Here is a 26,667-nt window from a genome sequence, read left to right as displayed (position 1 = left end):
AATTATCTAAATCGGTTCAGCCGTTTTTGTAAACATCGACAAATAGTAAAAAAAATTGGCTCACATACACATACACACCTACTTTTTTCAAATTTGGTCTCATTCGATTCAGAAGAATTTGAAACGACGAGAAAACAAAATTGTCAGATAACATTTTCTCGCGATAACACAAACTTCTTCTTTCGAACCTTAAATGTTTTTTCATAGAGTACAATTGAAAACAAGTCCAGTTGAATGATTATAATGAAATCTCATACTACACACATTAGTCGTTAATTCCATACACAATATTCTCAATAAATCTTCCAATCACAAATGTTATTAATAGCCATTCAACGATGATTCACAAACACAATAGAATTATGTTCAAAGATAAAAATTTATTATAAGTCGGGAATGTAACAATAGGCATAAAATTCATAAACTCTACAATCGCATATTTGTATAAAGTTTTGCGTTCATTGAACGATATATTATTTTATTGCTCAAATAAAAAAATGCAGCGCGCTTTATCGCTGTGAGTTGAATAAGAAATCAATATTTGCTATCAAATGAAATGTTAAATACGTCTTTCAAAGATAGAAATACTACGTTTTTAAATTGAAAATATTAATTTTATTGATATCATTATTCTAAATTTTAAGAAGATAAAACTTTGTCTTTCTCAATAACTGGCTACGGTTACGGCATGATGAATAAAAACGTTAGTTTGTATTAATTTGTTTGTAGATTCATGATAACTAAATTAATATAAAGAAATTTAAATGTTCGACTTTTATAAAAATGAAATATGAAAAATCTAATAAAATCGCAATATTGTTGAAGGCAGGTCCAGCTGTTTTGGAGATCCAATAAAAAAGTAACTAGTGGTGTATGGCATCGAGCCTTAAGGCAAATTGCTGGAACTTCCGGTACCATAACGAAATGGTCGAGGATTATTAAATGTTTTCGAATAGATTATTATAAATACTGTAACATTGTCTAATATTTATAAGGATTATATAAACTGAATTGCAAAGTTAAAATTATTTATTTAAAGCATATAAGTAAGCCTTAGAACTTTAGCAAGAATTAAAATTAAAATCTGGATTATTTTCGATACACAAAAAAATTTTTTTTTTAAATAAAGCAATTGTTTTGCCACACACGCAGTAAGTAAATTTAGAAAATCATTCAAATCGGATGCTTAGTTCTCTCAAAAACTGCCATTTATGCACATTTAGCTCTATATCTCCGAAACGGCTGGGCCTGCCTTTGTTAAAATCTAATCACCACTTTTCATTACGAATCGAATGTTTTTTAGATCATTCAAATCGGTTGATCCATAAAAACTGCCATTTTAACACTTTACTATTTATCTCGGAAGCCGCTACACCTGTCTTCGTCAAAAACTAATCAACACGTCTCCTCACCACTAGGAATCGAATGTTTTTTGAACCATTGAAATCGGATAATCTGTGCGCCCGAAATCGACGAAAAATTGTCTCCAAACATACACACATACATTCATTTTTTTCTGAGGTTTCTCAAAATGTTCAGAAACCCCTGAAACGTGAAGATATGCAAAAATTTTCATTTTCGATTTTTGGCCCATTACTATAACTTGCCCTACGGAAAGTTTAAAAAGAAAGCTATTGGCACATAAAGTTATCAGATATTTTATAGAGATTTTAATAATAAGTACAAATTTTGTTTATATTTTAATGGGTTCTGTACTAATGTTTATTTGATAGACAACGATGCGGCGCTTACGCGCTTCTATATTTTATCTCTAAAACAGCTACACAGTGCGATTACTTTAAAATCGATTACAAATTTTCAAAAAAGTAAAATTTTGTCAAAAACTTCAAAATTCTCAAGAATCTAATTTATTCAAATCATTTAAAAAATGTCAAAATTTCCAAAAAAAAATCCAACTTTTTAAAAATTTCAAATTTTTTAAGTTCCTACATTTTGCCTTCATATACCACCAGTTAGCATTCCGTGTTTTATTGCTAGCTCTCGCCGCACAATACTGCGATTATTTTGAGTATATATACCGATCCGATACACGTCTTTGTAGAGGGTCTGGAGCTTCCTGGGAAACAGAGGTGGCAATGACTACCTTGCAGGGGCAGGTAGTATTGTCGAATGTGTTGTAGATATGTCTCTCTCGGAGAAAGAAGAGAATATCATTGTTGATTTGACGTGACGTAGTCTCCCGCACGCAAATCGTTGTAGAGAAAAGGTTCTCACAAATACCATGGAAGCAACGTTGACCCTTTTTGGTAATAAATAACTAACTATTGGGGCGCATGGCATCGTGCCTTAAGGCAAATTGCTGGAACTTCCCGTACTAAAAATTATTATTTTTTTAAAAACGATCAACATTTTTGAAAAAATTTTACTTAAAAAAAATTAGATTTTTGTGACTATCAATTTGACAAAAAAAAAATTTTTTTGAAAGAAAAATTTTTTTTTTGAAAAAAAAAAATGTTTTCTTCATTTTGACATATTTATGAAATTCTGAACTTTTTTTTTCAAAGCAATCGTACTGCTTGAACTGCATAGAGACGAAATGTCAAAGCGCGAAAGTGCCGCGCCGCCGTCTAACGGATAAGCATTGGTACGGAACCCATAGGAATGTAAAAAAATTCTATACTTATTGTTAAAATCTCTATAAAATATCTGATAATTTGATGTGCATATGTCTAATAATCATTTTTGACCGCCAAATGGCATTTATTTTTACTTTTTTTATTAGATTTCCGAAACCGCTAGACCTGCCTTCACGAAAATTTGATCAATTCTTCATCTTGTCAATACAAGTAAATTGTTTTTTGAATTATTAAAATCGGACGCTCCGTTCTCTTAAAAACTGAGTTAACATTTTTGGCACTTTTGCCCCGTATCTTCGGAACGGCTGGACGTGCCTTTGCCAAAAACTAATCAGCACGTCTCCTTATCAATACGAATGGAATGTTTTTCGAATTATTCAAACCGGTTGATCGGTGTTCCCGAAATCATCGACGAAAATTTGTATCTGCGCGCACACACACACACACACACACACGCACACACACCTACACACATACACACACACACACATACATCAATTTTTTCTAAGGTATACCAAAATACTCAGAAACCTTTGAAACGTGAAGATATATAAAAATTTTCATTTTCGATTTTTTTGCGGTTACTATAACTTGCTCTACAGGAAGTTAAAAAATACTAAATTAGTGTATTCCAACTTTTTTTTGTATTATTTATCTATTTACAGCAATTTATATACTAAAATAATACTAATAAAAATACTAAATTAGTGTACTCCATATTCTTTTGTATTATTTATCTATTTACAACAAATTATATTCTATATCTATTTACATCAACAAAGACAAAACTACTGCTTTTTGGCATTGTGCCTTGAGGTAAATTGCTGTAACTTACCGTATCGTAATTTAAAATTTTCAAAAGCATTAAAATTTTTTGAAAACTATAAATTAGATTAGAGAAATTTGAAAAAAAAATAAAACTTTTCTAAATCTATTTGGAATTTAACATTTTTTTAAATTTTGAATATAGAAGCTCGTAAGCAGTCTAACGGTTAAACATTATAAATCTTGGTACGCAGCCCATAGATATAGTAACAAAATTTGTACTCAATCATGAAATCTCTATAAAATATCTAATAGTTTTATGTGCATATTCTTAATAATCATTTTTGATTTTTTTCTTTCTTTCTTTATTAGATTTTTTTAGCCTTTTCTTCTTTCTTTATTAGATTTACGAAATTGCAAATTCTGGACCTAGACAAAAATTTTATTAGTTGTTCATTTCGTCAATTCATGATACATAATTATTTATTGAGTCATTCAAATCGGACGCTCCGTTCTCCAAAAATTCAAAACGGCTCTCCACGTATTTTCGAAACGGATGAACCTGCCTATGCCAAGAACTATTCAGCATGTCTCCCCATCAATAGGAATCGAATGTTTTTTCGGCTCTCAAGTCGGTTGATCTGTGCTTTCACTTGCATAAAACTCCGCCAAACACTACCAGGGCCAGGTTGAGAGAAAATTAATTTTACAAATCTCTATCAATGATTAAGATAAATGTTATTGTATAATAATAATAAAAAAGTAATTTATCGAAAAAATAAACAAAATGTATTTAAAAACATAGATCCGTATATTGTGTCACTTAATTTGTAATTTTCGACTTTAACTAATTGGTTTTATTTCAAGTTTAAGAATATTTTGGTAATTGTTATTTTCAATTTTGCAGATGCATTGGCCATTGTCCTAATGGTTGTCCAAATGGAGTATGTTCTGGACCGAACTTCTGCATCTGCAACGTCGGTTTCGTAAAAGATCGCAGTGTAAAGGGAAGTCAGGTTTGCATTAGAAGGCCATAAACAAAATAATAAAGCAAATCAATTTGATATTAGATAAGCTAAGTGGCATTTTTGAGATATTTTTTATGTTTTATTTTAAATATAGTTGAATATATATTAATGTAGTAGTTTAGAAAAACTGTTTAATTTACTGTAGATTTTATTTTCGTTTTTGGTTATAAAAAACAAGTTATTATAATTAATAAAATATAATTTTAATAATTTTGGTGTTTTAATATATTTTTGTATAGTCGTATAGTCATGCATAACTCGCATAATAATTGTTCGCGCCAAATCGAAGTAGCCGATATATTGATACATACAAAAAATCATCAATCCAAAATCATATAAAAAATCAATCAATACAAATCAATATTGAAAACACACTGAAATTATTGTAAATACAATTATAATTTGTAATTATTATAAAATAAATACATAAAGCTATAATCATTTTATTTTACAACAAATTGGTCCTTCAAAATTCAATCAATCAAACATAAAAAAAACAATAATGATGTTATAGGATACAGCATATTATTGGTATATTGATCCAGGAAAACAACAATCTGTCTGGAAACTTGTTCATCTCTCAATAAATATCTAACATTATTATGTATATGTGTGAGCGTTTTAAAAGTAGTTGATTTTTATCTTGAAATGCATGAAAAAATTCTTGGGGGAAATTACATCAAGTAAAAAGAGATAAATGTAAAGATTTTAAATGATATTTGTCATCCCATACGTTTCCTCATAAAATCAACGTCGTCAACAATGTATATATATTTTTTTTATATTATATAATTACAAAGTACAATAATCTAATAGTTATAAGATTTGCACGTAACTCTGAAATCACCAGTAATAACTTTTGAAATAAATTTTGAAGAGTACTGAAAGATGATTTCCAGCAATATTCGAACTCTTTATTGAATTACTGAGAAAATGTATATCCAATCCATTGAAGATGACATGGAATTTTGCATACTTTCATTACATTTATTATTTTACATCTATCTTCAATAGAGAATCTAGACGTTTCGACGATAAGGGTTGCCCTTCGTTGAGGAATGTTTTAGTCAGACTCAAAAACACGATATTACTGAATTCTAAATTGCTTAAGAATAATTAATCATGTGTATTATTTGTGAACAAATGTATGTATGTTTAATTTTGTAGCAAAATCATATATAATAAAAATAAAAATATATTCGTAGAAAAATCAACTAATTCGAAAGTGTTGGTCATTTTTTTTTATATATGATTTATTGGCTTTATAAACTAGTACATTAGATATCAGATGCATATTCCATCATTGACCAACTGCGTTTTATCAGATGAGACAAACAAAATTCGAAAAGTGTTAATCTTAATTAGAAATTAGTGAGGTATGGCATCGTGCCTTAAGGTAAATTGCTGGAACTTTCCGTACGGTAACGAAAAATTAAAAAAAAAATTAAATGTTTTCAAATAAATTATTATAAATGTTGTAACCTTAATTAGTCTTATTTTATAGACACAATATAAAATATAAAAGTTTATGAGTTGGACGACGGCGTCTATATATGTATTACAGAAAAGTAAATAAACAAAACTCGGATTTAAAATGAAAGATATAGTCTAATATTTATAAGAATTGTATAAATTGAATTGCAAAGTTAAAATTATTTATTTAATGCATATAAGTTTTTTTTTTTAAAAAATTCTTTAACAGCGATCAGAACTTATAAGTTCTATGAGCTGTTGTGATCAATTATCTTACAATTATTATAGATGGCAACCCAAACAGTTGTCCCATCTCTATGTGCTGAATTATTACAATTGTTGTAATAGTGATGACTTTTTACTTCCAAGTGGCATGTTGCCACTACAGCTATGCCCACGAAAGGCCATTTTCATTTGAAATCATATTTGAAATCTATGATTTCAAGTGAAAATTTGGTATCAAGCTGCTTTGATACCGAACCGACCGAGGTTGGATTCGAACCCGGGACTAGGATTTGCTAGCCCACGTTCTTACCACGGGACCACGGCCGGCCCTATGCATATAAGTGAAGAGAAACTTTAGAACTTTAGCCAGAATTGAAAAATTGAATAGAAAAAAAAACAAAACAAAATTTTTGGAAAAAAAATAAATTTTGAAATAAAAAAAACAGTAGCAATTCTTTCGTAAACACAAGAATACTGTTTTTTAAATCATTCAAATCAAATGCTTAGTTCTAAAAAAACTGTCATTTTTTGCACATTTAGCTCCGTATCTCCAAAATGGCTGGACTTGTCTTTACCAAAAACTAATCAGCACGTCTCCCTATTAATAGAATTTAAATGTTTTTTGAACCATTCAAATCGATTGATCCGTGCGCTCGAAAACGTAGATGCCAAAATGTTCAGAAACCTTTAAATTTTCTATTTCGATTTTTGGACGATTACAATAACTTACCCTAAGGGAAGTTAATGAATTTAAATTTAACTTCAATGCAAATCTAACAATAAATTGCAAGTTTTAAAGTAAGGAATGATGTAGCGCATTCAGCTTCTAAATGTCCAAATAATTATTCGAGTAATTTCACGTCAGGACTCAGGATTATATTGAACATTTAATATGCATATATAATAATATTAAATAAAGTTGCAAATTCTACATTACAGTAGTCATTGTACGCATCTGCTTAACTTAACATATGATTTATGCGGAACGAGATAAGGCGCCGAGTTTTAATCGGAGCAAACGGTTTCCGTTCGAAGTTCTGATAAATTCATTTCATTCGTGATGTCTGTCCAGTTAAATACATTGTGTACACAACAAAGTGATCTATGAAATTCAATATGACCCCAATTCGGGTTTTATTCTGGGCCACCGTTGTGATTAGTGTTTATTTTGTTTACCCCGTGGAAGGAAAATGGTGTACGACATACGAACCGTAAGTAGATAGAAATTTGTAGCATACACACAAGGACAAAGTTGTTAAATAATTTTCTGCCTAATAGTGGTTAACATTTGTTTTTGTTCTTATTTTTTCACATAAGTCGTAATAAGTAGTAGTTATTTAATGAAAAACTAGTGGTGAATACCCGGACCAAAAAAATTTTTTTAAAGATTAAATTTTTTTTATACTTTGAAAAAAAAATATTTTTGAGAATTTTTAAATTTTTGAAAAAAAAACTTTTTTTTAAAAAAAATCCAATATTTTGAAATATTTTGGAATTTTTGAACTTTTATTTAAAGCAATCGCACTCATTTAGTTGCATAGACACAAAGGACAAACAATATTACGGAACCCATAGACATGTTAAAAAATTTATATTTATCAAAATCTCTATAAAATGTCTGATAATTTGATGTGCATGTCTAACGATCATTTTTGACCGCCAAATGGCATTTTTTTACTTCTTTTACTCGATCTTTGAAACTGCTAACTCTGCCTTCCAAAAATGTACTTAGTTCTTCATTTTGTTAATAAAAATAAAATGTTTTATGGATTATTAAAATTGGACGCTCCGTTCTCTTGGAAACTGAGTTACCGTTTTCGGCACTTTTGCCCAGTATTTACGAAACGGCTAAACCTGTCTTGTCCAAAAATCAATCAGCACGTCTCCTTATGAATAGAAATTGAATGTTTTTTGAATCATTCAAATCGGCTGAACCGTGTTCCCGAAATCGTCGACAAAAATTTCAAACACATACTTCTATTTTTCCTAGGGTATACCAAAATATTTAGAAACTTCTGAAATGTAAAGATATGTAAACATTTTTATTTTCGATTTTTTTTGATTGGTATAATTTACCCTACAGAAAGTTAATAAGTTAGTAATAAAATCTTAATCCTTAATATTTAAGTAAGTAAGTTAAGAGAATATTTAAATTCCAATATCATGTATAAAAGATATTCACTAAACACAGATTTGTAAAGATTGAACAAATTGATCAAACATTAGCATAAAATATTGTAATAAATAAATTGTAATAAAACTCAAAAAACCCTTTAAAAAATACTAAATGTTTTTGTTATATAAAAAAAGATTTAATTAAATCTTGAGAAATAAAGTAATATATTTTCAATGTTTACTTACGATGTATCAAAAGCTGTTTCATTAGCATCATCATACAAAATATGGCTGTTACTATTTAGTCATTACTATTTAATTATTTAATAATTCAATCGATAAAATTAAAATGAATAAGATAGTACTATTTTCTAACTGAAAAAAATTAATACTATACCTCTATTAACTTCCCGTAGAGTATGTTATAGTAATCGTCCAAAAACCAAAAAAGAAAATTTTACATATATTAACGTTTTAGTGGTTTCTGAACCTTTTTGGCAAACATTAGTTTGTATGTATGTTGTATGTAGGTGTGTGTGTTTGTAGATACAAATTGGCATCCACGTTTTCGTCAGCACTGATCAACCAATTTGAATTATTAAAAAACATTCGATGCCTATTGACAGGAAGACATGCAGAATTTTGTGGCTAAGACAGGTCCAGCCGTTTTAAAGATATGGAGCAAAAAGTGCAAAAAAGAGCAGTTATTAAGAGAAAGGATAATATAGTTCAAAATAATATAATTAATACGAAATGAAGAATACAAATTGAACACAAAATATTCTAACACTTCAATTCGTATATAATACATTGTGTTAAGATATAAATTAGTCTGTTCTAAGCTCAATAATAAGATCAAGTTATAAAAATTGCAACAGTTAATATGACGTTGTGAATAATTTATAATTTTTTTATATAAAATTTTTAGGAGAAATGTAACTAGAAGAGTTCCATATCAACATGTATATAGAGAGCCGTATAAAGTGCGATGTAGAGGAATATTTACTTGTACAAGATACAGAAGTAAACAAGCGACAAAATTTAGAATAGAGGTAATCGTAAAAACATTAAAAATTGCTTGAAAATAATTATATTGGCTTATTTCTGAGTGCATATTTTTCCATTTTATCTAAATAATCTAAATTCTGTGAAAATATTTTCAAATTTAGTTCAGACTATTCTAAATTGTTATCCAATGTTAGTGTAAGGGATATTTATTTGATAATATCTGTTTTCAGAATTACATCGAACAAATAAAAATCGAAAAATGTTGCGTTGGCTACAAAGAAATTGAAGGCGAATGTTTTCCGGTATGTAACAAGGAATGTGTGAACAGTACTTGTACGGAACCCAATTTGTGCACGTGCAAGCATGGTTATGAGAAATCTACACCTTTTGCGTGCAGCCCACATTGTGAATCGTGCTCACCAGAATTTGGCATTTGCACGGATCCGGAAGTTTGTTCATGCAATGAAGGTTATCAACACTCCGATGGAGATCTATCAAAATGCGAGCCAATATGTCGAACTAGTTGCATGAACGGTAAATGCACTGCACCTAATCAATGCACTTGTAATCCAGGATATCAATTATCTGGAAATAGTACCGAAATTTGCGAACCAATTTGTACTATCGAATGCCAAAACGGAAAATGTACTGCTCCAGATTCTTGCACTTGCAACGAAGGGTACGGAATCGGAGAAAGTAGTAGCCATATATGCTATCCGATTTGTTCACCATCATGCGAAAATGGAATTTGCATAGAGCCAAATGTTTGCAAATGTTTCACTGGATACGCATTGGAAACTAATTCCTCCAATGCTTGCAGTCCTGTATGTTCTCCTTCTTGCCAAAATGGAGTTTGTGTGAATCCAAATGAATGTGTGTGCTTTCCAGGGTACAATCGCTCTTCTGAAAATAATGTGTGTTCACCTATTTGTTCCTCCGAATGTGTAAACGGTGTGTGTTCTGCGCCAGAAACATGCACGTGCCGTGATGGATTTGTGAAACATGACAATAGTTCTAATATTTGTGTTCCCAAATGTAGTTCACAATGTGCCAATGGGCAGTGTTCCTCTCCAGAAACATGTACTTGCAATGAAGGGTATAATAAAACATCTCAATACATATGTGATCCTATCTGTATTGGCTGTGAGGGTGTAGAAGGGCATTGTGTAGCTCCTGAAACTTGTTCATGTAATGAAGGATATCAACAAGGGCATAACATATCATACTGTGTTCCCAAATGTGATCCACCTTGTGAAAATGGATTGTGCATTGGACCAAATACATGCGAATGTTTTGCCGGTTATGAGTTAAACAATACATCTATATGTCAACCCATTTGTTCACTTCCCTGCGAAAATGGTAAATGTACAGCTCCAGACATATGTAGTTGCAACGATGGATATAGTTTTAGAGCAAATAGTAAACACATCTGTGAACCTGTATGTGAACCATTATGTGAAAACGGTTTTTGCATATCTCCGAATCAATGTAAATGCTTCGAGAACTATGATTTAGAGGTTGGCTCTAATTTTACATGTAATCCAGTATGTACACTGAATTGCATAAATTCCAAATGTACCGAACCAAATTATTGCAATTGCTTAGACGGCTACATGCATTTAAACACAAGTTGGAATATCTGTGAACCAATTTGCGAAAGTCCTTGCACTAACGGATTATGCACATCTCCTAATCAGTGTACATGTAACACGGGGTATGTTTTTGAAGCAGCTTCGAAAACCACATGCATTCCAATATGTCTTAACGAATGTGTGAATGGAAAATGTGTGGCACCTGATACTTGTCAATGTAATGTAGGATATAAATTTTCCGATAACAGCACAAGTATTTGCGAACCTGAATGTATAACACCTTGCGTTAATTCGAAGTGCACTGCTCCTAACCAATGCACTTGCGAGAAGGGCTTTAGTATTTTGGATGATTCTCAAACTTGTCAACCAGTTTGTAAAAACCAATGCATTAATGCAACTTGTACAGCTCCTGATTTTTGCACTTGCTTGTCAGGTTTCATGTTTGCCGAAGGAAGTACCAGTGTCTGTAAACCAAAATGTACAGAAAACTGCATTAATGGTTTCTGCATAGCACCTGACACTTGTGTTTGTATTAGTGGTTACGAATTTGTAGAAAATTCCACAAATATATGTGCTCCTATGTGCACACAAGGTTGTATTAACGCTGACTGCACTTCACCCGAAATATGCACATGTTTAGAGGGATACATATTCGATGATGATAGTACAATATCATGTACACCTGTTTGTAGCAAGTCTTGTGGCAATGGCACTTGTACAGAACCTGAAAGTTGCACTTGTGACGAAGGATTTACTTTTTCATATAAAGAGATCACTTGTATTCCAGAATGCAGTCCTGAATGTATAAATGGAGTTTGCGTCAATCCTGGAATTTGCGACTGTTATGAAGGATACTTAAAAACAGATAATAATTCCTGTCAACTAATACATGCTCATGGAATCAGTAACAATGATACAAACCCATACGTTATGATGGCTGGACCACTGCATCTTCCTTGGATAATAGCGTTATGTGCGCTGGCGTTAACAATTCTGATTTTGATAACTGGAGCTGTAATATTTTTCAGATCTAGATCAAATCATTACAGGATAGATAACAGTATCTCACGACAATCGCTAAGTAAGAATGCATATTTGAAGCATTTCATTTTGTTATTTTCTTATAAAAGCTTCTTCATTTGTCTATTTTGCAGATCCAATTATTATTAATTCTCAGTTTGACGACGAATGCTTTGAATATGATAATGATGGACATGACAATGGTTCATTAAATAGTATTTGAGTTGATGTAAGGTATGAAATTGATTATTTTAAATATATAATCATTTTTTAGTATATTTTTAAACATTCGAATTTATTTCAGATTAAAGAAGCTGATCTCCTCCTGATCTATAGAATAGTTTTCATATTTATTCAAAAAACTAAACGTATAATGAGTATTATTATTCTTAACTTCATTTTAAAATCATGTTCAAGCCATTCACAAATAATTTAAAACGTTATTGTATTATGACAATTATGATCTGACGCTTAAGCAAGTAAATTAGATTTATATATCATAAATCATTAAATGTTTTTAAGAGCAGCCTTCATTTTACAATCATTATGCTATAGCTACGTAAATAGGTAAATTGTAATTATAGTTTTATACTAAACTGAATAACTTTTCATTAAACTATTTTGATATTATAGTATAAGTTGTAAATAATGACTACCAATAAAGTTATTAATATTTTATAACATGAAAAAAACTTTTTGTTTGTGCCTAAAATGCACAAATCGACAATTTTTATAAATAAATCTAATAATATCTAGTTGAACAAAATTAATTATCAACTGCAAAATAAATCAAAACTAATATTTTAAGTACTACTATAAAATAGAAACTTTTAACTTGCAAAAGGAAAATAAAGAACTCTAATTGTAATATTTTAAGAAAGAGCAAATTATAGTGAATACATAATAATTACAAAAACTCTGAATGCTTTGGAAGACTTATTTTGTTACTTGCAGTACAGTATGTATCACAACCAATTTGAACTAGTTGTGCACGGCATTGTGTCAAGGCTAATTGCTGAAACTTCCCATAGCGAAAATGAAAGTATTTAAAAAAAACTTAGAACTTTTGGAAAACTTTGAAAAAATTATATTTTTGAAAAATTTAATATTTTTGAAACTTTCACTGTTTTAAATAATTTTATTTTTTATAAATTTTATTATTTTTTTCTTTGAAAATGTGAACTTATTTCAAAGCAATCGCGCTGCATAGAGACGAAATATCGGAGTGCGTAAGCGCCGCGTTGTAGTCTTAAAGATAAACATTGGTACGGAATCCACAGAAATATAAACAAAATTTGTACTTATATTTAAAACATATACTAGATCTTACCTCAGGCTGCATAGATGTCAGCATTTCTTCGCAAAATTGCACAGAGTCAAATTGTTCACTCAAACACACTTTGTTTTACGCGAAGTTATGCAAAATTTATTTAATTAACACTTTTGTTTCAATAACTAATTAATTTACGCGAATTTTATTATCTACTACACTCACTTTTATTTTAAAAAGTCTTTTAGGCTGAAAAAAAATTGTGGATTAGTAAGAGGTACGGTCACAATTTTGCCCTCACTCAAAAAATATTAATTATATAAGTAGTTATTTATATAATTATTTTACAACTTCCTAACTATAACCTAGTTTACTGTTTTTTGTGAACGCACAACGAGACGTGTGACCGCACCCTTAGAAATAATGCTTAGGAATGAAAATGCACTGACCTTTGTGCAAAATCACCGATTCTTCTGGAACATCCCGATTACCAATTTGTTGTCTAAAACAAACAAATTGAAGCATTTTTTATTCAATATATTATGAAATATAGATATGTGCTATAAAATCTGTGCATTACCTCGTGATTTCCAGAAGAGAGCTGACCAGAAATCAGGAACCCGGAACCAGGAACCAGGAACCAGGAACCAGGAACAATACACTATCACAGCACTAGAATATGAACTATAAAGGCCTTTATAAAACACTAGACAAACACTAAAAAATGATAAAAAATTCGAATTTAAAAATAGCTTAAAAATCGAGAAAAACAATCACTACGAGTCGAACCAGGCAAATTGTTTGATCACAAGCAAATATTTGTCTTTTTAAAAACACTCTTCAACACTAATTACTAACGTCAACTAAGAGATCTTTTTCAACGCAAATTTCCATCTAAATCTGTCCTTCTGATCTGTATTTCCAAACATCTAGCAAAATTAGAACCTCAATAAAATGCGTGGTCTTCCTGGCCAAACATCTAGCAAAATTAGAACCTCAATAAAATTCGTGGTCTTCCTGGCCAAACATAGTTGCAAAATTTGGCAGAATACTTAACACAAATAAAACACTTTTTAGTCCACAAAACGACTCAAAAGTCCAATTATATTTATTCAATATCACTACTTTAGTGTCCCTTGTTCACTTGTTCTGGATCATAACATCCATATCCTGAAAATAAATAAATTAGTTAATTTTTTTTATCTAATATATTATTTGTATATAGAGAAGCAAAGATAATACTAAATGCCCATAAATGAAACCATTCATAAAATCCTATTTACATTAAAGGTTCCTTTATTTGCAAAAATGTCCATATTAGTCTATAATTTGCAATAATTTTATTACAAAATTGAATTTACCACCATGTTTTCGTTTTTAATTAATATAATAATTGTATTTAATTGTATTATTAATATACTTATATTTCTACACGAGTCTATTGAGGGATTTGCGCAAGATTGTGCACGTCTTCGGCAAGCAGCAGCACTTGCAGATATGTTAGGACCAAGCTTATTTGACAAATTAGGTGGGCAATTCTATTATTTATGATAAGAGGAGGGCATATAAATTTACCTAGAACAATTGTCTGAATTTAACAATCAATCACACTTTTGTAACACCAATATTTGCTCCTTAAAAGAAGCCATGTCGAAATATTTAAAATTTATATGAAGGATTTGCATGAATTTTACAATTATTCAGATTCTTATACTCTGGAATTTGATAAAAGTATTAGCAGGGCGAAACCACTATTTGTACACAAGGGGAGGCCCTATCATAATATTTAAAACATAGAACAAGGAGAAAGTTGCTTTTTACATATATTTAATCTTGTATAATAAATTTATATGAAAATATAAAGTAGTAATTCTGCATTTTTTAATCATGTCTTTTGAAAGAAAAAAGTGCAAAATTAATTTCTTAAGTGCAAATAAATATATTTCAATAAGTCATCATTGAAAAATGCAAAACTTACAAAGTTAAAATTTACAATTCATCATATATGTCTTGATCATTATTATAGTTATTGTTACGTAACGTAACTTACGTTTTTTAATTTATGTTATTTACAGTAATTAGTTTTATATTATGTATTAAATTGTAAAATAAAGGCTCGTATGCCTTATAGGTTATAGATCATACGATGACGTTAATATAATTAAATAAAAAGTAAATAAATAAAACTTAATCAATCGGATTTAAAATGAAGGACATTGTCTAATATTTATGAGAATTATGTTAACTAAATAACAAAGTTAAAATTATTTAGTTTTAGTATATGTGAACTTCAAATTTAAAATCCAAATTATTTTTGATATTAAAAAAAAAATTTTAATCTAATTTTGTAATAAAAAAAAATTCCAAAAAACGACCATTCCGCCGTAACAAGGAGAGATATTTTTGAATCATTCAAATTGTATTATCGTAATTGTATCCATACATACACACACATCCATTTTTTCTAAGGTATACCAAAATGTTCAGAAACCTTCAAAACGCGAAGATATGCAAAAAATCCATTTTTGATTCTTGAACGATTATTATAATACAACCTAACCCATGGGAAATTAAAAGATAATACTTATTTTAATTTTAGTCTTCCATAATACATTAAGTAATTTGTGTTTCAACAATTCCTGGGACATCTGAACACATCATACTAGAATGTAGTATATTTGAGGTAAGCAGGGCTAAATTGTTAGAGAAACTGCACTCTATAAAAACACTGATCAAACCCTTCAATTTGACATCATTGCAAAATTTGAATTGTTACCCTTACATAATTAGGTTTGTTGATGATAGTAAAATTAAGATGTAAGTGATTAATATAATATATATACTAGCTATGTATTGTATATTATGTATGTGGCTAAATGTAAAAAAAAAACAATTCCTGGGCTTCGTTCCAAGAAATTTATAACATTTGTGCAATAAAATATCAACCAGGAGATTTTATTAAAACGCATGAAATTATATTTCTTGTATTGTGGTAATACATGAAATTATATTTCTTGTATTACTCTTTCCAAAAGTAGGTTCATAGTATGAGTTTTTATTTATTTTGTATCATTTACTTTACCTCCCAATCTTCTGTTTTCGCGCAATCCAATTATGGGATACATCTAATATATCAAATATCACAATTATCCAAAGATTCCAAAGTAAACTTTTGAAAGAAATAGTAAATGCCCCAATATATGAATTGAACTATACATAAAGATCTAAATTTCAATACAGTATATGTGGAATTCCAGATATATAGCAACAATTATAAAAAGAGAATCGTAGACCACCCAAAAATCAATGCATTAAACACCTTCTAAAGGCTGTCATGAATGAACGACCGAAGCGAAAACGACCACTTTCGGATACATAACAGCAAAACAGGATACCATCATATACTCGCACTCCCGATCAATGGATTAGCATCCGATTTAGACATTACAAGTACTGCCTAAGAATTTGCTGATGTATCATTAAGAAATAGGTGCAAATATATAAAAAAGAAAAAAAAATACAATAGTTCCTTGTCTTGAGCCTCGGCTTACAATTATATATTTTTATACCATATATTTTCTTTCCTCGCACAAGTCATCCATTTCGACAATCTTTGTCGTCCTTCTCTTTGTTGACTATTTACGTCTTTTTCAAATATAGGTTCAATACATTTTTCTTTGATTTAAAAATCATATACGTTCTGGTACTGTCCATTTCCATTGGTTTGTTTGTTTTTTGTAAGTTCATTTCATCTTTTCCAATCTTCTCAAGCAATATTTCTCGAACTTCTAGACATTTTGTAGAATATAAAAGTGTTGTGAATTTCTACTGATATCTTCCTAAACTAAAGACCGTAAGCAAGTTATACCAACTACCAGTTACCAATCGTAACTTGCCTCGGATTTTAAAAACACCTATCGGATACGTCTCCCGTTTGCGTTTATCGAGCCGTCGGTTTTCGTTCGTGCTATTAATGGCAAACGTCATTGTGCTGTTGCCCCAGTTTTCCGTGACCGACTTGTGCCGCTTTTCCTTCCACAGTCAACGACCTCCCGTGACGTCATATCATTTGGAAACAGCTCCATATAGCGCCTGATGGCATAGCAATATAGCGCATACAGCGATATGCAAGGAGAGGGAACGACGTCATTGCATACGGTGGAGCGATCGAGCGATCGAGCTTTGGAGCCGTCGAGCTTTCAGGGAAATCGGTAAAATGTGGTATCAAATTATATATATATATATATATATATATATACCATATATGTATATAAGCCTTAGTGGCTTTTTGCCCTAAGGCAAGTTTCAAAACTTTTTTCATATATGAAAATAATCGATTCAATCATAGAGATTGGTGAGTTAAAAATATTTAAAATTGTGGAGTTTTACAAGACTTATTATTCAGAACTTCAAAATCTTTTTATAATTTAAGGGTTCACCACTTCTATGCCATTTAGCTCGACAAACCTTGCGCCCAAATGTTAATCTGATGCTCGAGTGTTAGTACCTCAGATATACATACTTTTAGACGATACTTCTGACCGGTATATATTTTAAATTAATAATTTGCCATATGTATGTTTAGTCCTACAATCCATTTGCAAACGTGGTTTGTAATGTATATCTTTGGGTCGACTAACTATTCACAATCCTGGCTCGTCATGTTCAATATTGGTCCAAACTTTTCATGAAGTTCGTTAATGCAGGGAAGAGGTAAAACAACTATTCGTATATTAGGCTATTTATTTTATTTCAATAGATCATTAGATTTTTAATGAACAGAGTTTCATCAGAATCATAAAAATATTTCAGCAATTACATTCATAAATACATATATTTATAAACAAGCATTTAGATGTAAACATCAAAGCATAATGAAAATTAGTTGTCCCAATATTTTAATCGCTAATGATCTCATATATAAGTTATTAAAAAATTAAGTAATCATGGCATTTTTACTAAGTTGTTATGCAGAATCGCATTTTGTTCAAACCGTACAACGTTTGCTGAATCGACTATAGGTACATATATTTCAATTGATTTTTTTTTACACTTGGAAAACTTGATCATTAATACATCTTGCTTGAAGTCTCAGAAAAATGAGCATTGACACATAATTGGTTCATCTCAAATTTAAAAAAAAAACCTAGAGTTAAGAATTGTTATTGAAAGAAATATGAAAAAAAATGACATACTAAGCAAACGCACATTATTTGCTCAAATTTTTACTTTGCAAAACTTTTTATTATCAAACAAGTTCTGAGATAATGTTTTATCAGGAAAACTCAGTTTTTAATATGCATTAAAAATTTGTGAATTAAAAATAATGTTTTTTTTACTCAAACTTACTATTAGCTACCCAGAATATACTAATAATAAAACTCAACCTAACCATATTCATTTTTTAATGGTATTGTCCTTGCTATTTTTAATTTGAAACATATTCTTGATCCATACTTTTAAGTGAAAATTGATATCACCACTGCATGATATAAAGTTATCCAAAGCGGGGATAGATCAGTGCGCTTAACCATTACGTCATGGAACCCCTACAGGTGTATATATGCACATATAAATATTAAGAGTTTGAAGACTAGATTTTCTATGTTATATGTAATATACTTCATTTACTATTTTTGTTTTTTATTCAGCTCTACGAATAAATATATTATAGTCGACTTTAGTCATTGCTTGAAAACTGTTAAAATAATATGAATAAATCTAAAATATGAATATAGAAATATTTTTCTCGCAATTTCTCTGGGCTTTACCAAGTTATACAAGGTTTTATATAATACCATATTCAGTAAACGTTCTGGATGCATCCAGATATATATTTATATACAATTTATTTATGTGTAAAGTAGTATAGTAAGTCACCATGAAAGAGTATTTAGTTTCACAAAGACGTCTTTATTGTGTTTGAGGGAAAATATTCCAATGTAAAAATTTATGCGCTTCGATGCGCCTCAACTCTTAGAGGTTCATCTGCGCTTGCGTTTTATTCATCGGCCAAACTCGTACACGCGATTTAGGCTCAATGAACCGGCGTACGAATGATTTTCAAACTTTTCTAGGTTTTTCTAGGTTACTTTTCTAGGTTCTTAAATTTTTTAGGTTACTCGAAATTTTTCAATAATAAAATTATCAAGTATGTTACCATTTTATATTCCTGATCTCCAACTTTTGATGAAACGCAAACACACTCTCAAAGTTGACCGATTTTAAAAATTTCAAATTAATTGGTCAACAAAAAGTTCGAATTTGGCACTATTGTGTCATTTTTTTACTTTGGTCCTGGAAAAGTAATTCACGGTTATTGTTCCCCAGTTTGAATGAACAAAATTAATTAAAGTTGACCACAATAATCGGAAAACAGTCATAATTTCGACAAAGCTCTAGGTTGAAATTAAAAGCTCATGATTTCCGAACAACGTAAAGTAATTTTTTCTGACAATTTCTTTCAGAACAGTTAATGTCAATACTATCACTCTGTGTTGGCTTGATGTGGAGTTCTGGGACACCCTGTATAAGCAGATCAACACATTAAATACACAACATTCTGAAAATCTCTAACAAACTTATTTTCTGAACTCAGGTTTGTATCATATTTTCAAATAATCAGTGAACGCTAAAATAATGCAGCTTTCGATTGAAAATAGAAAACTTTTCGTGCTTACATCCTGACAAAAAATGTTCATCAAAGAAGACGATTGAAAAATGTTACCATTAGAAATTTGACATACATTCACTACATTTACTGTAGAATTATTGAGAACACGATAGATATTTTCAACAAAGCTACATATTTCTGGAAAATATAATTATAAAGTAGTAATAGTTTGAATGAATCATACAAAAAAACGCATTAACCATAAATATTTATTCTAAAACTCATAATGTTTTAAATAAAAAGAATCAATTTAATTAAATGAAGCTTATCAAATATTCTATATCTTGAAAATATAAGTACGTGATTTTATAATTTAGAGTTTAGTATAAATTTCTTTACATTTAGCAATTAAATTTGAATAGACAATGTTTTTTATCTGCGTAACATAAAATTACACGAAGCATATAAAATTGAGATAATGTATTTACATTTATATTCAAGAACAGTATATAATAATTTTATCAATTCTGTAAAGTTCTATAGTTATGATATTGAAAACAGTTATTTTCATAATAATAGATAAAAATATTTTCATAATAGATATTGCCCATCACAAAATAAATTTTAATTCTTCAAATTGAAGTACAACTAACGATAATTATTACAAAATTCATTTCATAATAATTGCTGTATAAATAATATTTTAAGTATTTTAGATCTTAATTCTATTTTTATTTAATTATATTTGATAAAAAAAATTATTTTTTTACCGCAGTTTAGTAGGCTTCATTTTTAAGTACATTATAAAATTATATAAACAATTAGTAAAATATTAGTTTAAAAAACGTTATACCTTAAATCTAAATGTGTTTCTATACACATAAATTTAGCAGTAATTCCTGTATTTCGTAGATATGAATTTATGTTTGATGGACACAATTTATCAACATGATGCCACAAACAAAACCTACTATACCTACTTATTACAACGAGACAACTTAAGAACACAAGAGAACGAGCAATTGCCGGCAACAAGACGCCAGTCTCCATGTCGCCGCACTACATTCTTGTACTAAATGCTGAGCGCCTTCTAGGAAAGTTATGTCACTGGCCTAGGGGTGTCAAGAACCATCAACTTTAATAACCAGGTACATGATTTTTTTACAATTTTTAAATATTTAGCAGCGTTTAAATCTATAGAACTGCGGAAAACATGCAAAGTCTTACGTTATAACTTTAATTTCTAAAACAACACTTCTTAATTAGTGCCCTTAGCGCTATTCATACTCTTAATTTTTTTTTCAAAGTGATTTAGAAACTTGAAAGAAAGCGAGCACGAAGAAGTCTTTTTTCTCAGAATTAAACTTTTGATCAGTTACCTTCAGGGTCAAAACTGTATTCAATACAAGGTATATAAAGATAATAAACTGATCACAAACCAATAAAAACCTGATTCTAAAACGGATTCCAATTTTAACAGCTCTATTGGGAGCAACTCTCCAAGTAGTGCGCAGAGTAAAAATAAATGTGCAAAAAATGAACAGAGAAAAAACGAAATCTAATCAAATATAACTAACTTTTGATTTGAAACTCATGCATAAATAAGTCGTTGGTAATTTGCCAAAAATATCACTCCATTTTGCAAGTTTTACTAAACAACTTCATATAAAAATAATGAAAATCCAGTTAGATGATGGAGAAAACCCAAATGCAAAAACAATGTTATTGCACAATACAACTTTTACAGATTCTACGTTTGAGCGTATAAATTGTTTTAAGTCCAAAGCTTTACTAGGTCATTATTTTTTTTTTCAAAAAAACAACTTTGTTTTACCAGCTACCGTATGGCATAAAGATTTAAATGAGAAAAACAATTAGACAGAAAATAAAAACAGAATTTTCAATCTTACTAATTTCTTTTGATGTTTTCGTATAAATGTGCAATATTTTACATTTGACATTCATGAGCCAATACTTGAATAACATGGGTACAGAATTTGTCACAAATAAAAGTAAGATCAAAATTTTGGTGTTTTCGGTATACCTATTTCATTTACTTTCGTAATGTTTTCTTGATGTTGGCTCTCAATGCGTTAGTGTTCTAGAAATTGTACACCCTTAACTGCAAAAACCTAACCTCCAAATAGCAAAAATTTCAAAATCACATTAGTTCTACTTTATGCCTTATTTATAAGTGCAACGCTTTAGTATCTGTTATTTTTAACTACCTAATATTATCTCCATAGAACCATATAGGATAAAGTACAACCAAGAGTTGCTACACTTACAGTAAGATTTGATCGAGAAAAATGAAAATATGAAAATCCCGTTTTCCCTCTATGGGCCCGCGTATCTTCCAGGTCACATTCCAAATTTTTCGACATTTTAACAAATAATTATGAGTTTTTTAACAAATTGTTATGCGACATGTTGCATAAATCTTGATTTTATAGCATTGTCGAAACAAACAATATCAGTATTCATGATCTTTACTAGGCTTCTCTACCCTAAATAACGTTGTCATACACTAATAAGATGCGAACATAATAGGCCACTGCGACTTGAAAATCACATTATTCATTATTACCAAAAAATTAGTTTAAATAGAATTATTTGTTTATTAGTCGCATATAAGAATTATAATCACTGATTTATTGTTTCTCTATTTCTTTAGATATAAAACAAAATTGGGCTCATAGAGAATCAAGGTGGTATTCTGCTGATAATGCTCGCGATTTTAGCCATCTAAATAATCCGATATGTATTTCAAAGTAGTGGAGTGTATGGCATCGTGCCTTAAGGCAAATTGCTGGAGCTTCCCGTACCGTAACGAAATGTTCAAGGAATACTGAATGTTTTCAAATAGATTATTATAAATATTGTAACATTGTATAGTATTTATAAGAATTATATAAATTGAATTGCAAAGTTAAAATTATTTGTTTAAAGAATATTATAACTTTAGTCAGAATTAAAAATAAAATCTGAATTATTTTTGATATACAAAAAAAAACTAAAAAAAAAAGATACAATTTTTTTCCAAAATCAATTATTTTGTTAAAACAAGCTGAAAGTTCTTTGAATCATTTAAATTCGACGCTTAGTTCTCTCAAAAACTGCCATTTTTTGCACATTTAGCTCTGTATCTTCGAAATGACTGGGCCTGCCATTGCCAAAAACTGATAGTCACTTCTCCCAATCATTACTAATTGAATGTTTTTTAGATCATTCAAATCGGATGCTCCGTTCTCTTAAAAACTGAGGTAAAGGTAGTGTATTGCTGATAATACCCACGATTTTAGCCATCTAAATACTCATATATATATTTCAAATAATGTCGAAACCTACAGACAAGTTAAAAAAATTTTTTTTTTCAGAAAATAGTGACTGCCTGGCAAAATAATTTCAACTTTATTCGAAATTCTCGATTTCATAAAAATCTTTAAAATTGGAATTTGAAGATGAGCGTAATTCATAGTGAAGGGAAATCCATGGAAGAGAATCCGTAAGTTTCAATCGGTTCGGTAGAAGGTGGGAAAACGTGGGTATCGTATGGAAAAGGACAGGAAAGAAATTATCGTGGTCAAGCAAGCTATATTTTTCAAAATAATTTAAATTTTAAAAACTCCTCTTGTACACATACTCTTGAATACGATCCAAGTACGATAAGTACACAAGATCGATTTTTTTAAATTTTAGACTAAAATAACCCCTTAAATTAAATGTTGAAAAATTGTTTGTCGTAAGCATCAAGCTGGCAAATAAAAATAACTTTGTTCCAAACATATTCAATAATCGACTACCTTTAAAATCGTGTCAAAAAAGCTTACCCCATTTTACCAGCCCTACTGAGAACCCTCCGAGCATAGTATGGCGTGAAGATCCACGTGCGAAATGCGAATAGAGAGAGAACGAAGGCATCACAGGCCGAGGCTTTCGGAGCTTTCCACCCTTCGTGGCGAAAAGCTCAGTACAGCGCCGGAGTTCAGTTCGCGAGCAACGCATAACGCATCGTAAGCCGAGAAAGCGCCCCTCCTGTTGGGGGCTCACACCGACGGCGAAAACAATCGATATTATAAGCGAATAACACGAGCCGCCATTGCAATACTATAGTGCTTCCCAGACGCCGGAGTATTCTGTGCGCGTAAATAAAAAAATTGACTGAATTTTGGTAAAATAGAGTGGAATGACATTCGAAAATTCGTGGATTTGCTAAAAAAACGATAGTTTTATTGACGATAATGAAAATTTGTAACGTTTTGCGGAACATGTGGAAGTTTTTTGTTTTGCGAAATGTTTATATAAAATGGCACTAATTCTATAACTGTGGTGGAATTTAACTTACATTATTCATGATTAGTTTAAAAAAATTATTAGTGAAATGATGAAAAAATCGATTTATTTAAACATATTTCGGTGTGCAAAAAATATTCATATTTAATAAATTAGTACTATTAGATTTAATAAAGTATTCAGAAATATTTATAAAATCTATAATCTTTGGAAGATATGAATGAAGAACTCAACTATTTGAGAGTTAATGACTGAAAGCAACCATAACTTACAAAACAAAACTTGCAACCATACTTCAAAATTAATTTATTTCATTTGTAATTAGTTTAAAACATGTGTTCAGTGAAATAAAAATCAAAATTTACAAACATAGCTTGACACGTGCATATTATTGTTAAATTAATTAGTATTAACAAATTTACAAATATAAAATAAAAAACAAATATTTTAATTTCTAATCTCTGCATTTACGTTGACTTGTCATATTCTTGTTCAAACGTCTTGTTTTAGCCAATGTATAAATTTTCCAATATAAAGGTTTGACCATAAATGTATTACATAACACAAAAATGCATCATAAACATAACTTGCGTAACAATTTCTAAAAAATATATAACCAAAAATATTAAATAACTATTCTCATTAAATTTATCCACAATACACTATCATATAGGTGTATTATTAAAGTATCGAGATAAACAATTCAATGCAATATGACCGCTTTCTCCAATCGAACACAAAACGCACCAATTACGATAATGAAAATATGCAGTGTTTAGAATAATTAATATAACAATAATTAATCTCTAATTTATTAAACTATATTTGTGTGCGTGATGTGCAATATAAAACGCGGACAAACCGTGGCAGATTTCAAATGTGTCGTGCTAGTGATTTGTGCCAAATTAATAGAATGTTTTAACTCGTTTGGGATTTTATTTGTGATAGAGTAAAGCGGTTTACTACGCTTCTGGGTGAGTAATAATTTCTTATATATTTTTTTCCTAAAATTTATTATTTTGAATAATATTTTATTGTCAACGTTCTAAATTATATAAGAAATGTGTAAAGAATTGAAAAAGTTGTTTTGCGTTTCTAATTTATTATATTATTCACCATGCTATTTAAATTGCAAAAATTGCTAACTTAATATTAGTCTTAAGACTAACTTGTGGTGCATGGCATCTTGCCTCAAAGCATAATTAAAATTTTTGGATGTTTTAGTCAAAGGTTTAATTTGTTTTAAAAAAAATGGTTGAAAAAAAAATTATATTCTGAAATTTTGTGAAAATGTATTTTTTTTCTAAAAGCAATCGCGCGTTTTTAAAAGCATCTTACCTTAAGGCTTAATTAAAATTTTTGGATTTCTTAGTGAAAGGTTTAGTTTTTTTTTTAAAAAAATGAATAAAGAAAAAAATTATTCTGAAATTTTGTGAAAATATTTAATTTTTTTACTAAAAGCAATCGCACTGTGTGGATAATAGATGTGGATAAAGAAACGAAATATAGAAGCGCGTAAGCGCCGCGTCGCAGACTATTGTATAAAATATATGATAATTTGATTGACATATGTTTAATGATCATTTTTGACCGTCGAATGGCTTCATAAAACTTTAATATTTTTTTAAATTTTTATTCTGTCACATTTTCATCCAAATATTTTTCTAGAAAATAGCAAGCACATTGTTCTAGTTTTGACAATTTTGATAAAAACATAGCGAAACATGTTTTCCGTATCGTAATAATTTAAACGTTAAATTTATTAAATTAGACGTTAAATTTATTAAATATTATTCTTGTATTTCAATGCATATTTGTTCTAGTAACATTTTTATACATTTAATATATTATTATATTTTATTGACATAACACTAAAAATAGATTGTCATGAATACTTGAATATGCTCGCTTTGTAAATTTTTGTAAAAAAATTTGTTCAAATTAACAATATGAACTAACGAACTTATTTTATACAGAAAGAAGTTTTGAATAATTTCTCAAAAACAAATTTTTGCTTTGGTATTCTTACACAACTTTTAAACAGAATTATAAACCTATAATAATTTATAATGAAAGAGAGTTATTTTCTCATTTAAAACGAATAATTTACCTGCAGTAAAATAATGTCATCGTATATTTTATTATTATGTAAAAATTGTTAATTTTGATTAAAACATATGAAGTATTTTTATTTTTAAAATACTGTTATTAAAATTTAGACGATATTTAAATAATATAAGGCATAAATAAAGCATATATGAATTTTTTTGTCAATTGTTATTTAAATTGATAAATATTTCAATGAATTTAAATCAAGACCGACATTTGAACATTAACCATAAACTGGGTATATATACTATGTAATCTTCTATTGACACCATAAAACGAGTTAAAGTTTATACGCCATAAAGGGATAAAGAAAATATCAAAAGAATGAAAAAGCTTTCATGTGATAAAAAGCTTGTATGAGATTTTATACTTGAAGTTCATAGCAAGTTTTATATGGATTTTTACATCAATATAGACAAGATTTTTTGTCAAATGCTTTATGGCAAACATTATATATTATTTAAAAAATATTATTCTACAGTGTATACTATGAAAAATATATAATATTCTATATATTTCTTAAATACATATTTTTTTTAAAAAGAGATACATTTGTTAA

General features: G+C 29.4%; 1 protein-coding gene across 1 annotated transcript in view; it reads left to right on the top strand.

The window, feature by feature from the left end:
* The window catches only part of LOC113373922 (fibrillin-2-like), a 78,606-nt gene extending 64,823 nt beyond the window's left edge, over window positions 1–13,783 (top strand). Inside the window, exons 7-11 of the mRNA XM_026614188.1 lie at window positions 4,270–4,392; window positions 9,132–9,255; window positions 9,442–11,884; window positions 11,958–12,038; window positions 13,647–13,783. Coding sequence (XP_026469973.1) covers window positions 4,270–4,392; window positions 9,132–9,255; window positions 9,442–11,884; window positions 11,958–12,038; window positions 13,647–13,783 — 2,908 coding nt within the window. The remainder of the gene's footprint in view (window positions 1–4,269; window positions 4,393–9,131; window positions 9,256–9,441; window positions 11,885–11,957; window positions 12,039–13,646) is intronic.
* The last annotated feature ends 12,884 nt before the right edge of the window (window positions 13,784–26,667 follow it).

Source organism: Ctenocephalides felis, unplaced genomic scaffold, assembly GCF_003426905.1.
Source record: "Ctenocephalides felis isolate EL2017-DRISC unplaced genomic scaffold, ASM342690v1 CF-g0.4_SCAFFOLD_01604, whole genome shotgun sequence".
Taxonomy (NCBI): domain Eukaryota; kingdom Metazoa; phylum Arthropoda; class Insecta; order Siphonaptera; family Pulicidae; genus Ctenocephalides; species Ctenocephalides felis.
The sequence above is the reverse complement of the archived record's forward strand: the minus strand, read 5'-3'. Positions and strand labels throughout refer to the sequence as shown.